This window comes from Anguilla anguilla, chromosome 14, assembly GCF_013347855.1.
Source record: "Anguilla anguilla isolate fAngAng1 chromosome 14, fAngAng1.pri, whole genome shotgun sequence".
NCBI classification, from domain to species: domain Eukaryota; kingdom Metazoa; phylum Chordata; class Actinopteri; order Anguilliformes; family Anguillidae; genus Anguilla; species Anguilla anguilla.
Window position 1 is genome coordinate 34,471,324 of NC_049214.1, and position 13,026 is coordinate 34,484,349.

The 13,026-nt window shown below is 44.6% G+C and overlaps 1 protein-coding gene across 1 annotated transcript in view; it reads left to right on the plus strand.

Annotated features, from left to right (window-relative positions):
• Positions 1-13,026, plus strand: part of LOC118213035 (protein unc-13 homolog B-like) — a 68,747-nt gene that overhangs the window by 33,534 nt on the left and 22,187 nt on the right. The window contains exon 4 of the mRNA XM_035391635.1: positions 9,188-9,287. Coding sequence (XP_035247526.1) covers positions 9,188-9,287 — 100 coding nt within the window. The remainder of the gene's footprint in view (positions 1-9,187; positions 9,288-13,026) is intronic.

The following is a 13,026-nucleotide window of genomic DNA, read 5'->3' on the forward strand; positions in this document are numbered from 1 at the left end:
ATAGCCTTGCTCTCTCCTCTCAGTTAGATGCCGTCCACAAATAAGCAGTCTCCCTATTTTGAAAGTGACACAACTGAGAAAAGCAGGCGGTGAGGAAAGAAAGCTGAAAGGTGCTGAAAGAAAACAAACAAATACACACAAGGGAGTTAAGAGCAAGCTTTGCGGTGTGAAAAGTACATTTCATTGATTTTCTTTTCAAGGTGCAAAAGCTGCAGTTGTTGAGGTTGGCACCCAGAAATCAAAGCAAACACGGAATGTAGTGACTTGGCTTACCTCTGTGGTCAAGTGATTATACATCCTTAAACTGTACACAAAGGATTATTCTGTCACTTAATAAACAAACAGAGTTAACAGGATATCTTTAGCTTTCACAGGCTGCACAGTTAGGCTCCCTAAACGAGGTAGTTTTGTCCTCTTTAAAACAGGAAGGATCTTTCTGGATTTTAAGGATCTGCATTGGTGGGTACAGAGCTTGTATGAAATGTATTTTTTGTTTTTGTTTCTTACAGGATGATTTCTGTTTCATGTATAGTTTAGGCCATATTGACCTTCTGTATCCAATCATGTTCTTAGGGTGTGGAGCTAAATACCTGTCACCACATGTATTTTTAACCTTTCGATTGGCGGTCTATTGAAAGGGTTGAAGGCATCATTCATGTTGTGTTCTGGGGGGAGCAGGGGGGAAGGGGCCCTTTCTTGTCGTTGGTCGTCATGAGAACAACAGACGAAATGCTCTTGAAATGGCGAGTGGGAGGGCAGCGGCAGGTGCTCTGAGTCACTGTCTCAAAGGTCAGAGGACCGTCCACTCGTGTCCATGACAGCACAGCCTCAGATACGGATGAGAAACAGACAGGTGCCTCATCTTACGTCCAAAACCACGCCCCCTCACCCCCAATCAGAACATAAACACACAAACCAGTACACACACATAAACACCTCTTGATAAAAAGTGAACAGCAGACTACGTACATTTGGAAAGCAAATTAATCTGTCAGAAAAAAAGCCATTAGTGACACAATTCATTTCAAGTCTTAAGTCCGGGGCGCACAACTCTGGTTTTGGAGGGCTGGTCTTCTTGCTGTTTTTTTCTTCCAGCCGATTACCTTAGTTTTCTGACAGCTCTATGAACTAGGCTGATTAACTCCTGCACTTGAGCACAGTAAACTCTTTAGGATACACTTGCAGTCTTGCTGCTGCTGCAGCTGATGGTCAGATCAAGATATGATTGAGGTGATAAAATAATTCAGAGCAGAAGTTGGCACAAATCTGCCCTTGTTGTGCACTCCTGTTTTAAGGGACACTACCAGGCATAACCTGGATGTTTAGGGGTGAGAAGATCAAAGGGAAGGCTGTGAGGACATGCCCTGCTCTCTTGCCCAACTTGTCCAGACTTGTGTGGGGAGTCCTTACTGAGTCAATATGTCTGTCTTTCACAGAACCGTGTTTCAACAAGAAACAAAATATTGTCGGGTGACTTTATTTGATGGGGTGCTGTGAGAGAGATTGTGTTGACTCTAGGCTATGTCTCCTCACTATAGTAAAAAAAACAAAATAGGCATGGTGATTTGGTTAGGTTACTTCCAAATTTCTATTACTGAACCCTAGTTCAGTGGACCATGATAGTATGTGTGCATGCATTTGTGTGTGTTTGTGTGTACATATGTGTGTGTTTTCAGAAGGATATAGATTCAATGAAAGGGACACTGTAGGTTAACCCCATCTGGGATTAGAAATCTACATGGTGATTATGGATTGGCGACTTATTGAGGTTTATTTTTAGTTTGTATTCAGCAGTATGTGTGTGTGAGGGTGTGTTTTCAGTTGTTTATTTGTGTGTGTGTGTGTCTGAGTGCGTGTGTATGTGTGTGTAGGTAAGCACTTGTGTGTGTATTTGGGGGTGAGTGTTTAATTATGTGTGTGTGTCTGTGTGTGTAATTGTGGGCGAGTGTGTGTGTGTGTGTGTGTGTGTGTTTGCGCGCGCCTGCCTCTCTCTCCATATCTCTGCTTGCTCGGTGGTGCCAGGGCAGAGGCTGGTAGAGCTCACCAGGTGGCGGGAGTTGCCATAGCGCCCCAGGACACAGGAAATGAAAATCCTCTGTTATGTCACCCTCTCTCTAATCCACAGCTCTGGCGGCAGGCCGGCGTGTGGCCGACCCCTGTGCAGGCGAGGCAGGCCTTTCTGCGGGTCTGTGACCCACTCTGACCATAAACGCAGGCAGTCGGGGAAAGGGCACGAGCGAGCGCAGCGCTCCCTCTTCAAACAGCTCCCTTTACTGACCTGCGAAATTGTAGTCATAAATTTTCCCACGTCATGTCACCGTACCAGTGAGTGCCCAGCTGGCCATTTCCACGCTGTCTTAATGGCTAAAGCATTGTGGGAAGTTTTATGATGCCAGATCATTGTAATTGCGAAATGGGTGTGGCTGTACGCTGTTCTTTATTAATCCCTTCCTGTAACGGATGCTAAAGTCAGCTCTTCCCGTAATCCTGCTGGCTTAAAAAAAAACAAAACAAAAAAAAGAAAAACAGCAGCAGCTGATGCTCGCTACAGCCATCTTAGACCTGGGAGTTATCGTTACCTCAGTCAGTGCGCCCCCTGGCATCACGGTACCGGTGTTGAGTGATGGTCGGGGAAACAGCGTTCTGGAGTATTCCGTTCTCGTGATGGTTTACTTTTGTGTTCTTCAGGTCGCAGAGTGTTGTGGTGGTAAAACAAGGACTATTTTAGCTGGATGATGGGCAAATCACCTCTTCCCGGAATACTTTTCTCGTCAAGGATTGTCAGGAATATGAGCCTGTTGAGAGTTGGAACAGCAATGATCAGCTGATTAATTCATTTATTCTTTGGTGGTTAAGACACCCACCATGGACACTCATTGTTGTGAAATGGACATATTCTGCTGTCTAGCACCCTCATTGGCCAGATGTTGAATTGCACCTGGGCCTCACCTCTGTCAAAAGGAGGAGTTTATTATGAATCAGCTTTCTTTTAGAGTGTGCAAAGTAATAAAATAATCCTGGAACCTGTTGTAATAAAAGATCTGTAAACATTTATAATCTACTGTTTATTACGTTAGGAAAATTACCAGCTTGCACACACTTTCCTTCAGAGACAGAAAAGCCTCCCCAGCTATAAGCCCCCGTTGTACGAACTTGGGAGTTCAGAAGCAGGATGAAGTCTCGGTGGAGATGGGATGTCTGCAGCTCAACAGGCAGACTAGCAGGTGCCCCATCACTTGTTTGTGCGGTGACCCTCATCCTGGTCAACTGGAACCCTCCCATTCCTGGCCAATGCTTGAGCCAATACCTGCTGCTCCCCTCCACCGCCATGCCCATCATCTGAGCCGCAATTTGATCAATGTAAACATTGACTGACTGACCATGTTGGTAACAAATCTACACCCTGACCCAACCAGAGGAGGATGGGTTTCCCCCTTGAGCCTGGTTCCTTTCCGAGGTTTCTTCCCATCTGCCACGAGGTGTTTTTCCTTGCCACTGTTGCTTTAGCCTTGCTCCTGTGGGGGTTTAGACCAGGGTTGTCTGTGAAGCATATTGTGACAATTGCTGTGAAATGCGCTATATAAATAAAATTTGATTGATTGATTGATTGATTGATTGATTCAATAGTGCATTGCCCTGCGTGGCTGCTGGTTGCGTTCGGTACTGCTGTGGTCCGGATTAGTTACCAAACCGTGGGGCCCTTCCGTCCAGGACCGGGATTTCTGATAGAAGAACACATTCCTGTTGTTTGCTCTATGCCTTCAAATGTCTACCCAAATAATTTCTGTTTTAAAGGGAGTACTCGTTATTACTGTCAGTTGAGCAAAACATACAGTGATTCATGCATTGTTATGATTTTGTTTTCATTTCACCAAATTCAAGCATAATTACAAATTATTGAGTGGAAGTGGAACCCAGGAATTACTGCAAAATAAATATGTTGATCCTAGTTAGTCACAACATTGGTCTGACTCACCAGACGTTAATAACCTGTTTCTGAGCCGAGAAACGAGTCAACACATTTCTGACTCTGAGGCTGTGTGAGAGCTTTTCAGGTTTCAGGTGGGAGTTTGAACGTTTGCTGAAAAGCTGCGGAGGTTTTTCAGAACCACCCGTCCTGCCCCCCCCCCCCCCCCCCCCCCGCCACTCGCTGCTCACAGCTGTCAGTTTCCTGTTCTGCCAGTGATCTGTCTCACATAGAGAGCTGTGCCCCTGTATGGCAGCTGTCCCTCTGAGTTGTCTGCAGTAGAGTGGCCTCTTAGGGCTGCACCTCCGACGATTGCTTCTGTCAGTCAGAAGCTTCTGCGCCGTACCTGGGGGGGGGGGGGGGGGAGAGTGTGAGCGAGAGAGACAGAAAGGAGAGAGAGGGAGACGGTGTGTGAGTGAGAGAGAGAGAGAGAGAGGGAAAGAGAGACAGAGAGAGAGAGTGTGAGTGTGAGCGAGAGAGACAGAAAGGAGAGAGAGAGGGAGACGGTGTGTGAGTGAGAGAGAGAGAGAGAGAGGGAAAGAGAGACAGAGAGAGAGTGTGAGCGAGAGAGACAGAAAGGAGAGAGAGGGAGATGGTGTGTGAGTGCGAGAGAGAGAGAGAGAGAGGGAGAGAGAGACAGAGAGAGTGTGAGTGTGAGCGAGAGAGACAGAAAGGAGAGAGAGGGAGATGGTGTGTGAGTGAGAGAGAGAGAGAGAGAGAGAGGGAGAGAGACAGACAGAGAGAGAGTGTGAGTGAGAGTGAGAGACAGAAAGGAGAGAGAGAGAGAGACAATGTGTGAACGAGAGAGAGAGAGAGAGACAGAGACAGAGAATGTGTGTGAGTGAGAGAGAGAGAGAGGGAGAGAGAGACAGAGAGAGAGAGTGTGAGTGAGAGTGAGAGAGACAGAAAGGAGAGAGAGAGAGACAATGTGTGAGCGAGAGAGAGAGAGAGAGTGTGAGAGAGAGGGAGAGGGAGAGAAGTGTTTTAATGGCAACAACATGCCTCATTATCCAAACTCCTCTGGGAATTTGTCTGAGAATGATCCAACCCCCACCCCCCCCCCCCCAACCTTTCCTCAGAATTGTCCCGACAAATAATGATTTTGGATGCATCAGGCCACGAAGCATTACTGCTGCATCGCATATAAAAAGCGGGCTGGAAAGTGGCCTCGATATGTATGTTGATTTTATTTATTTATTTAATGTTTATTTGATAGGGACAGATACATTTTAAAATAGATTATTGCCAAACAATATACAATGCAATGTATCACAGCATTTATAGCATATGCTAATTTCCGATGCTTGTCCCTAGATGGGCTTTTCTTTTTATTGAGGCGGTTTGTTGCCGTGGGGGAAATTAATAGACCTCATTTGAAGAAGTGGTGATTTGGGAATAGCGTGAATTACTATTTGTAGCACAGAGAGGTAGAAAGTAAAAGTCCTGCCATGTGTTCCTTCCACCAATTAACTCAGCCAGCTGATTTCGCTAATTACTCCTACCCCCTGGCTGAATAATTGTGCTAATTAGCAAATTCTGATGATTGGAACAAAATCCCGGGGAGGACTTCTACTTTCTGAACCAGGGTTTTCCACCTCTGGTAGCTCACCAGCATAAACCCCTTTATGTCTGTTTTTATGCAATCTTTCAGAAAAACGTTTTTTAAAAGTCACAAATGAAAGAGGTATTATCTGTAGATAGTGATATTGGTCTCATTCCGGTTAAGGAAGTGTCGACGGTTGCTGGCAGGCTAAAGAATTAGCACCCCATGTTCTGGACACAAAAGGGATTTATTGAACGAGACAACGGCCAATGCTTGCCGTATTGGAGACAGAGGATTCCGTTTCCAAGAGCAGATGTTCATAGGTTTTGTTTGCAATGTTTGTTTTTTATAAATTCTCAATAATTCTCCTTTGTTCAGTGCTCTGTGGTCTGCTTTGCGCGTACACCATCTGGAAGGTGTGTAGTTGCATCAAAGAGGCTGGCCTGTCTTCAAGCGCGTGTTATGATAATTACCCTGATTAACAAGAGGGAGATTGACCCAGATCATGCCGCAGTGATTTTGGCACTTCGTTGAAAGGTTGGGACCTCTCCACGAGGCCATTACAAAAGACGGAGATGCCACCTTTCTGGAAACTACCACTGCTACAGTGTTAATATTTGCAGACAGAAAAGCTTGATACTTCACATTAGTTCAGTGGAAGCAGAGCACAGTACACAGACAAGATTTCTGTAGTAAGGAGGGTTCTTTTCCCATGAGCCTCCAGTTTCCAGCAAATATTTGCTCGGGTACCGCAGGGAGAGATTTACAAGCGTTGTCCTAAAATCTAATGTTTACCTGCTACTGATGTGTCTGCGCAAAACTAGGCAGGATAGATTACCGTTATCTGACTGCAGATTGCTAACAAAAGCATGGACACGTTTTGTTGAGGCTGCAATGTTCAGCAGTGTGACCAGTCTAATAGCGTAGCGGAAAGCATTAGAAATACCAGAAGGACTACGGTGAACTTACAGCTTCATTGTATTTTGTGAACTGCAGAGGTAAACCAAAGACTGTTTGTTTTTTGTCAGAACTTATACAGCATCTTGTCATTTGGCAATGCGTTTTTATAAACCTATTCTTATAGTTCTAAAATGAAAATAAATGACTGTTATTTCATGGAAGTGTAATGCGATATGGTTTTATTGCAGATAGTTCATATTGCCTTGGATTTGCATAACATCTGTAATTACAAACAATGTGTGCCTACCCTTTAATAGTCCGGTGTCTTCAGGCAAATGCATGTACACAGTTTCCATTTAATGAAGATTTAATATGCTCACTGATTTTCAAAGCGCAGAAGCTTCTTTTGCCAATCCCTTTTCAGATAGTTGGATTATTTCTCTCTGCCTCGAAGAAAACTACTTTTAGAGTTCCCCTCTAATTGAGTTTCCACTTCTTCAATATCGATGCTGTCTTTTGTCTTGAATATTGTATTACTGCCTTATAAAATAAATGTTGTTCCATTTGGGAAGAAAACAGACTAATGCATATGACACAATAAGGGCTATGGACACATCCATTAAGTCTTGAGAGGAAGTTTGTACATCTGTTTTTTATTTTTTTATTTATTTTTTTATAAAAGCTGACATTTAACCACCCCTAAAGAAATCAACTGACACTTAAGTACATGGACTTCCTTTATGTGATTTTGTAAAAACTAGCAGGGCAGCTGTGATTCTGCCTGGAAGAGTAAATGTATCCCATAATGAATACTGACTTATAGCACCATAGTTGATTCTAAATATTATAATGGTTTTAAATGTGTTTACTGATTACAGTTAAAGTTCCTTTTATTGGTAATAACGATATATCAATATGTTTTACTTGTTACAGTCAGTTACCTCACTGTCATTCGAGCTCAGTGTGGTTTTGCAAAACACAGCTGATGTTTAAGCCACCACTAAGTGTATGTGCTAATCAGAGGGTCCGGCAAACATCTTGTAATTTCATTAGGGACCCAGTAGCTCACAGGCATGTAGACTAATGGCTCTTTCAGTTCAGTTGTAGGTTAAAAACATAGGACTGCAGTGTAGCTCATCCTGTTTAGATGCCATTTTAGTACATAGATGGGCTACACAGTCTGCTATCGCCCCTGCAGGGCAACGCACAACTGGCTCTAGAATCACAGCAGCTGGAGAGGTAATAGGGTTGGTAACATTCTGATATTCCTGAGAAATACACTTATTTGCCACCCTACCTCGATTAATATAAATTGTATTTCAGACACAGCAGTGTTCTTTTGCCTTTTTCCTGGGCTGGTGTTCAATGGCAAGGTAGTTCGTTTCACTGGTTGATTTATTTATTTATTTCTTGGCAGCTTTAGCAAATTCGGTGACATGGGGGCATTTACATTCATTCATTTTTATACCCCATGTCCACATGCTCCGAATATGTGATCGAGTCAGTTCAATGTGTGCTTCAGGACAGGAGGACTCATGGATTCATGGTTTCCGCAAGTGATGAATTTGATGTTGGAACCGCGTACAAACTCTTCTGAATAACTGTAACGGAGCGAACCCTTTGTTCTTGCTAGGTCACTATTTTTTTTTTTTTTTAAACAATCAGGTTTTAACTGTGGACTATCTGCTTATCTACGTCGTTTTCATAAATGTAGTATGCACCATTTATGTTTCCCGGTTTGTCAGATCAAACAAATTCGTAGGTGCAGGAACTGTCCTGAAAATACTATACTGCTTCACCATTTGCAAAGAAGACGTGCTGCCTTCAGACGACTGAGCAGAACAAGGGAGCTAATGGAATAAAATATAATAAAAATGGCTACAGGAGCCGTTTAGCTCAAACTTGCGGGGTACACCTGGTAGTTGGGTCGGATCGATGCCGGATCACATTCCCACCACAAACAAACCGCTCCAGAGTTCGTTTGGGACCAGACCGAGACCCGTCCTCCTCTCAAGGGTCTCGGTGCGGTTGTTTTGGTCCGCACCCAAGTGCGATTACTCTATTCGCACCTGCCCAAACGAATCGCACCAAGGGGGAAAACGAACCAGAGTCCGATTTAACCGGACTAATAAGCGCAGGTGTGAAAGCACCCTAAAACACCCCACTTCGGTTGGACAAGAGTCTCATCTCATGTTTTTTTTGCTGAAAGTGATCGAGGAGGCCCTCTTGCTGCGGAGGCCGAGTTGTGGTCAAGGAGAATAGACTTCCAGACATTCAGCGGTCGCTGAAACAAAACCACATAGGTCTCCCTGACAACTAAATTCAGACCGGCTGACAGAACGTACCGCTGTCCCGTAAGGTGTGGTGGTAAAATGTCAACGTGATACTTGTTTGGGCGAGGACAGTTGAGGATTCTGATTTCCAATAGTTTGGAAATATTCCATCCATGTTCCATGATATCCCTTTCTTCAAACTAATTTCCTCTGATGGCCTGATGAATTTCTGCCATTGTTTGTACCTGCCAACATTTCAGCAGTTCTTGCATGTAACCAGATATGTGACTGGCCTTGGTAACATGAATGACTTGCTTACTAGGGTGACTTATGCCATCTGTAATCATTGCATACAGCAGCTCGTTTTTCCATTTTACCAGAAAATAACATTGTTCTGTGATCAGTTGGCCTCAACAAAGTATTATGTCACACTGCTGAACCTGGTTAGTGTTAGTTAAACACCTGTGAAGTATGCTATAACGGCCAACTCTTTCTGTCTTCCAGATAAGTTCAATGCCTACGTGACGCTGAAGGTTCAGAACGTGAAGAGCACGACCATCACAGTCCGAGGGGACCAGCCATGCTGGGAGCAGGACTTCATGTTGTAAGTTCCCTGCATTCTACCTCCCGTCCTGTCGGTGGCAGCATGTTTAAAAAAATGTCTTCACAGCAACTGGCGGATACTTTGTATTGCCTTGCATGGTGTGACAATTCCCCCCCCCCCCCCCCCCCCCATTTTTTATTTTTTTTGTTGAACCTGGACTGATAAGCCCAATCGCAGTTGTGAGCCAGTCCTGTTGATTCAGGGGCACTACAGACTTGGAGCGCATGGCCTCCAGAGAGAATGAGGTCAGTGTGCACGGCTGTCGCACACCTATTTTATCCGTTCTCATCTCCTCAGTCCTGACCAAGGTTCGCAGTCTTTGAGGACCTTCCAGTCTGTTAAAAGCTTCTTGGAGGAGTGAGGAGACTCTTGGAGGATGCTTCAGTGAGGACACATGTCTTTGCCGAAGTCTTTTTTCAGAACGCATGACGTAGTAAATGATCCACAAGTGGATCCACCTCTCCATATCTGCCACGTTTGTAATTGACATCGCTCCAAAAACTTACGCTTGGCTGAGCTTTGAGTCCTCTGACCTCGTATCTCGTCCTTGCATCTCTTTCTTGTGTTGGCTGGCGCTAAGGAGCAATTAAAGGATACGAAGAGTGAAAATAAGTGCTTGGAATGAACTTGGATTCCAGCTTAATTGTCTCAGCGGCTGTGTCTGAGCATAGTGATGGTGTTAGGGTTGCCCTTCCCACTGAATCTGAGCCCGTGGAATCCCCAGCCATGTGGGTTTTCAGGGGCAGGGCTGAGGCCCCCTGCAGACTCTGTGGCTCCCCAGACCCAGGGTTTGTGCGCCTCTGCCCTGCGGTGCAAACTGGCTGGGAGCACACTGACGCATGCAATGTATCTCATACAGAAAGCCTCGCCTTTTCTCCCAGGGCTGCTGTGACATGTGGTGAAAAAAGTGCCCTTTCAGGCCAAGCGCTTGGCTTTTGTTATTCTGGATTTTGCTGGAGCGAAAGCAGTGGTGTTTCTCGTAAATAAACAAATTCCCCTCCTCCACTACCTCCCGCCACCCCCCTTCCTTCCTCCCCACCCCCCCCCCCCCCCCCCAGCGATTGTGCCTTCTGCTGCAAACAAGATAAATTAGGACAGAATAAGTTCTATTTGGAATCTGTCATTCTGTGCTTTTCAAAATTCAATGGTTAAAGAAAAAGTACCAGTGGCTGGCAGCAGTGTTGCTGGGATGAGTGGAAGGGAGTGGAGTTTTCAGTTTTCACAAAAGGAAGATTTTTCTAATCAGTCTCTGCAGATAATTAGCTACTCGCATATCAGGCTTTGCACAGGTGGACTATATTGCCTCTAGTAAGCGGTAGTGGCTACACATAAATTATTGGTTTTTGGTCTAGTGTTGAGAAGGGGGCGTATCTCTTCATAAAGAGGTTGTGCAGCTGTTATGCATTGCGAGCTTGATTCAGCTGCATTAAAACAAATAAAGTTGGTGGCAGTTGAATGAACTCCTCATGAATCATTCAACTTGAGACAAGTGTATTATGAATGCATTGCGTGCGTGACATTCTTAGGTCAGTCTTCCTCCGGTCAGATCCCATCCCGGGTGTTGTCATGCTTTATAAAATATGCTTATAATTGGTTCATTATGAATATTGCATGATGTGTTCATGAATATATACTGCGTAAACAGCCGTTGAATTTCAGAACGATGACAAATATCCTTGGCCATTTTATGTACCCATTATGTGAACCTGTTTTGTTTTTTGAAGTGCTAATAAATGTATCATGAATAGATTAAGCATTGGGGATTCTTAAATCTGTGATCCTGAGGTCAGGTCTCTCCCTGGTGGTGAAATAAAACGTACACAGGTTTTTGCATGGATTTAATGAATATTTTATGAAAAGTTCAATATGCATTCATTAAAACCATTTTCCTACTCAGATGATACATCATCAATTTGGGGGGTGGGGGGGGGGGCGTGTCAAGTCTACCATGATTTCCACAGATGCGAAATGATCTATATTTGTTCATTGTGAAAGAACACCACTGAAATATACTTTCAGTAAAGTATCTTAAACTGTATTCAGTAATGTAGTATGTGTTTTACTCATCGTATCGTCATGTTAATGCCGATATGATACATTATGCAGCCGCTCTTTTCGTGTTCAGTGTTTGTGTCAGTGTTCAGTGTTTGTGTCAGTGTTCAGTGTTTGTGTCAGTGTTTGTATCAGTGTTTAGTGTTTGTGTCAGTGTTCAGTGTTTGTATCAGTGTTCAGTGTTTGTGTCAGTGTTCAGAGTCTGTGTCAGTATTTAGTATTTTGTATCAGTTTTCAGCATTTGTGTCAGTGTTCAGTGTTTTGTGTAAGTGTTTTGTATCAGTGTTCAGTGTTCGGCTAAATGCACTGTTTGAGTGTTGAGTGTCGCCTTGCATCAGGATTACGGGCCTGTTGATCCACGTGCTGATCTGTGTAAACCTCAGCAGCAGCGGGGATTAAAGAGAGAGGCTTTATAACACCATGAGCCACAGCTCAGGGAGCGCCATCAAATATTCATCCTCACCACCGGGGAGTGTCAAACCTTCCTCCTACTGAACACTGAGTGTCAAATATTAACTCACCCCCCCCCCCACCACCCCGAACAAGGCTAAAAAACCAAAGGAACAACTGCTTTTATTTATTACTTGCACACAACAGCAGTAGCCTACACCTCGTAGGCCAGTGTCGTTTTATTTTGATGATGTTGCTTTTTTCCTTGTTAAAAGGACGCCACCTGGCCTTCCTCTTTTGTTTCAGTGTGTAGGAGTGAGCTGTCAGGGTCCTCTCGCCTGGTTCGCAGGCTGCTGTGCGGCAGGTGCGTTCCTTGTCTCGTTACGTTATGAAGAGAGAGACTGCCCGAGCAAGCTGGAACATTATCGGCGAAATCCATTTTCACGCCCCTGGCTGCTTTTTTTTCTCTTTCTTTTTCTTTTAAGCTTGTTCGCCGCCTCCAGACACAATGAAGCTGTCATAAGCAAACGTTTGTCCGGCGTCGTTTATCACACTTGCATGCAGTGTTTTTATGACTCTCCGTGGCAACCGTCCTTTGCCTGTGCCACTCAGCTGAATCACCTTTGTTGGTTGGTTTTGGTTCGAGGAAGGGAAAATGACCTCCTGGGTTCCACCACCGCCTCGCTTGGTCACGCAGAAACGGCGATTCGCGTAAAAAACGGCCTCTCTCCGTAAATCGCAAGTGACCGTTTATTGAACGACGTCCCCTACGCGCATGCTTCATTTGTTCAGTGTTCCACAGACCTACTTCTTTCTGGTTCATCCATCGCCGCTGTGGGCTTCGTGTTGATTGACGTCAGAGTGCTTCTAAAGCTGGGCTTTGTTCGCATCGACTTCTGTTCCTCCTGTCGGAATTATTTATTGTACCTCGGATTACGTGAAGTCCATCATTTCCCGTCTCGCAGTCTCCTTCGGGAAAAACGTTTAATTTTTTTTGAGAAGCGTTTAAGTTAACACTGTTCATTCTGTGCTCTCCATTTGGAAAGACTCGGTTTAACCATGCCACCGTTTAATTTTTCTAAGGGACTGGGAGTTTTATTAACCACTGTCTATGGAGTTAAAAATACACACAGATTTGTGGTTCAGCCAGAGGTTCAAGTGCGCTGTATTCGTCTGCCTTAGGGGTCATCTGCAAACGGTCCCTGCTTCTGTAGGTCATGGGCCAGCTGGCAGTTCCTTCAGATCTAAGCAGCTGACAAATGCACAACAGTGTAGTTAAATTCAGGTCATGATTGAA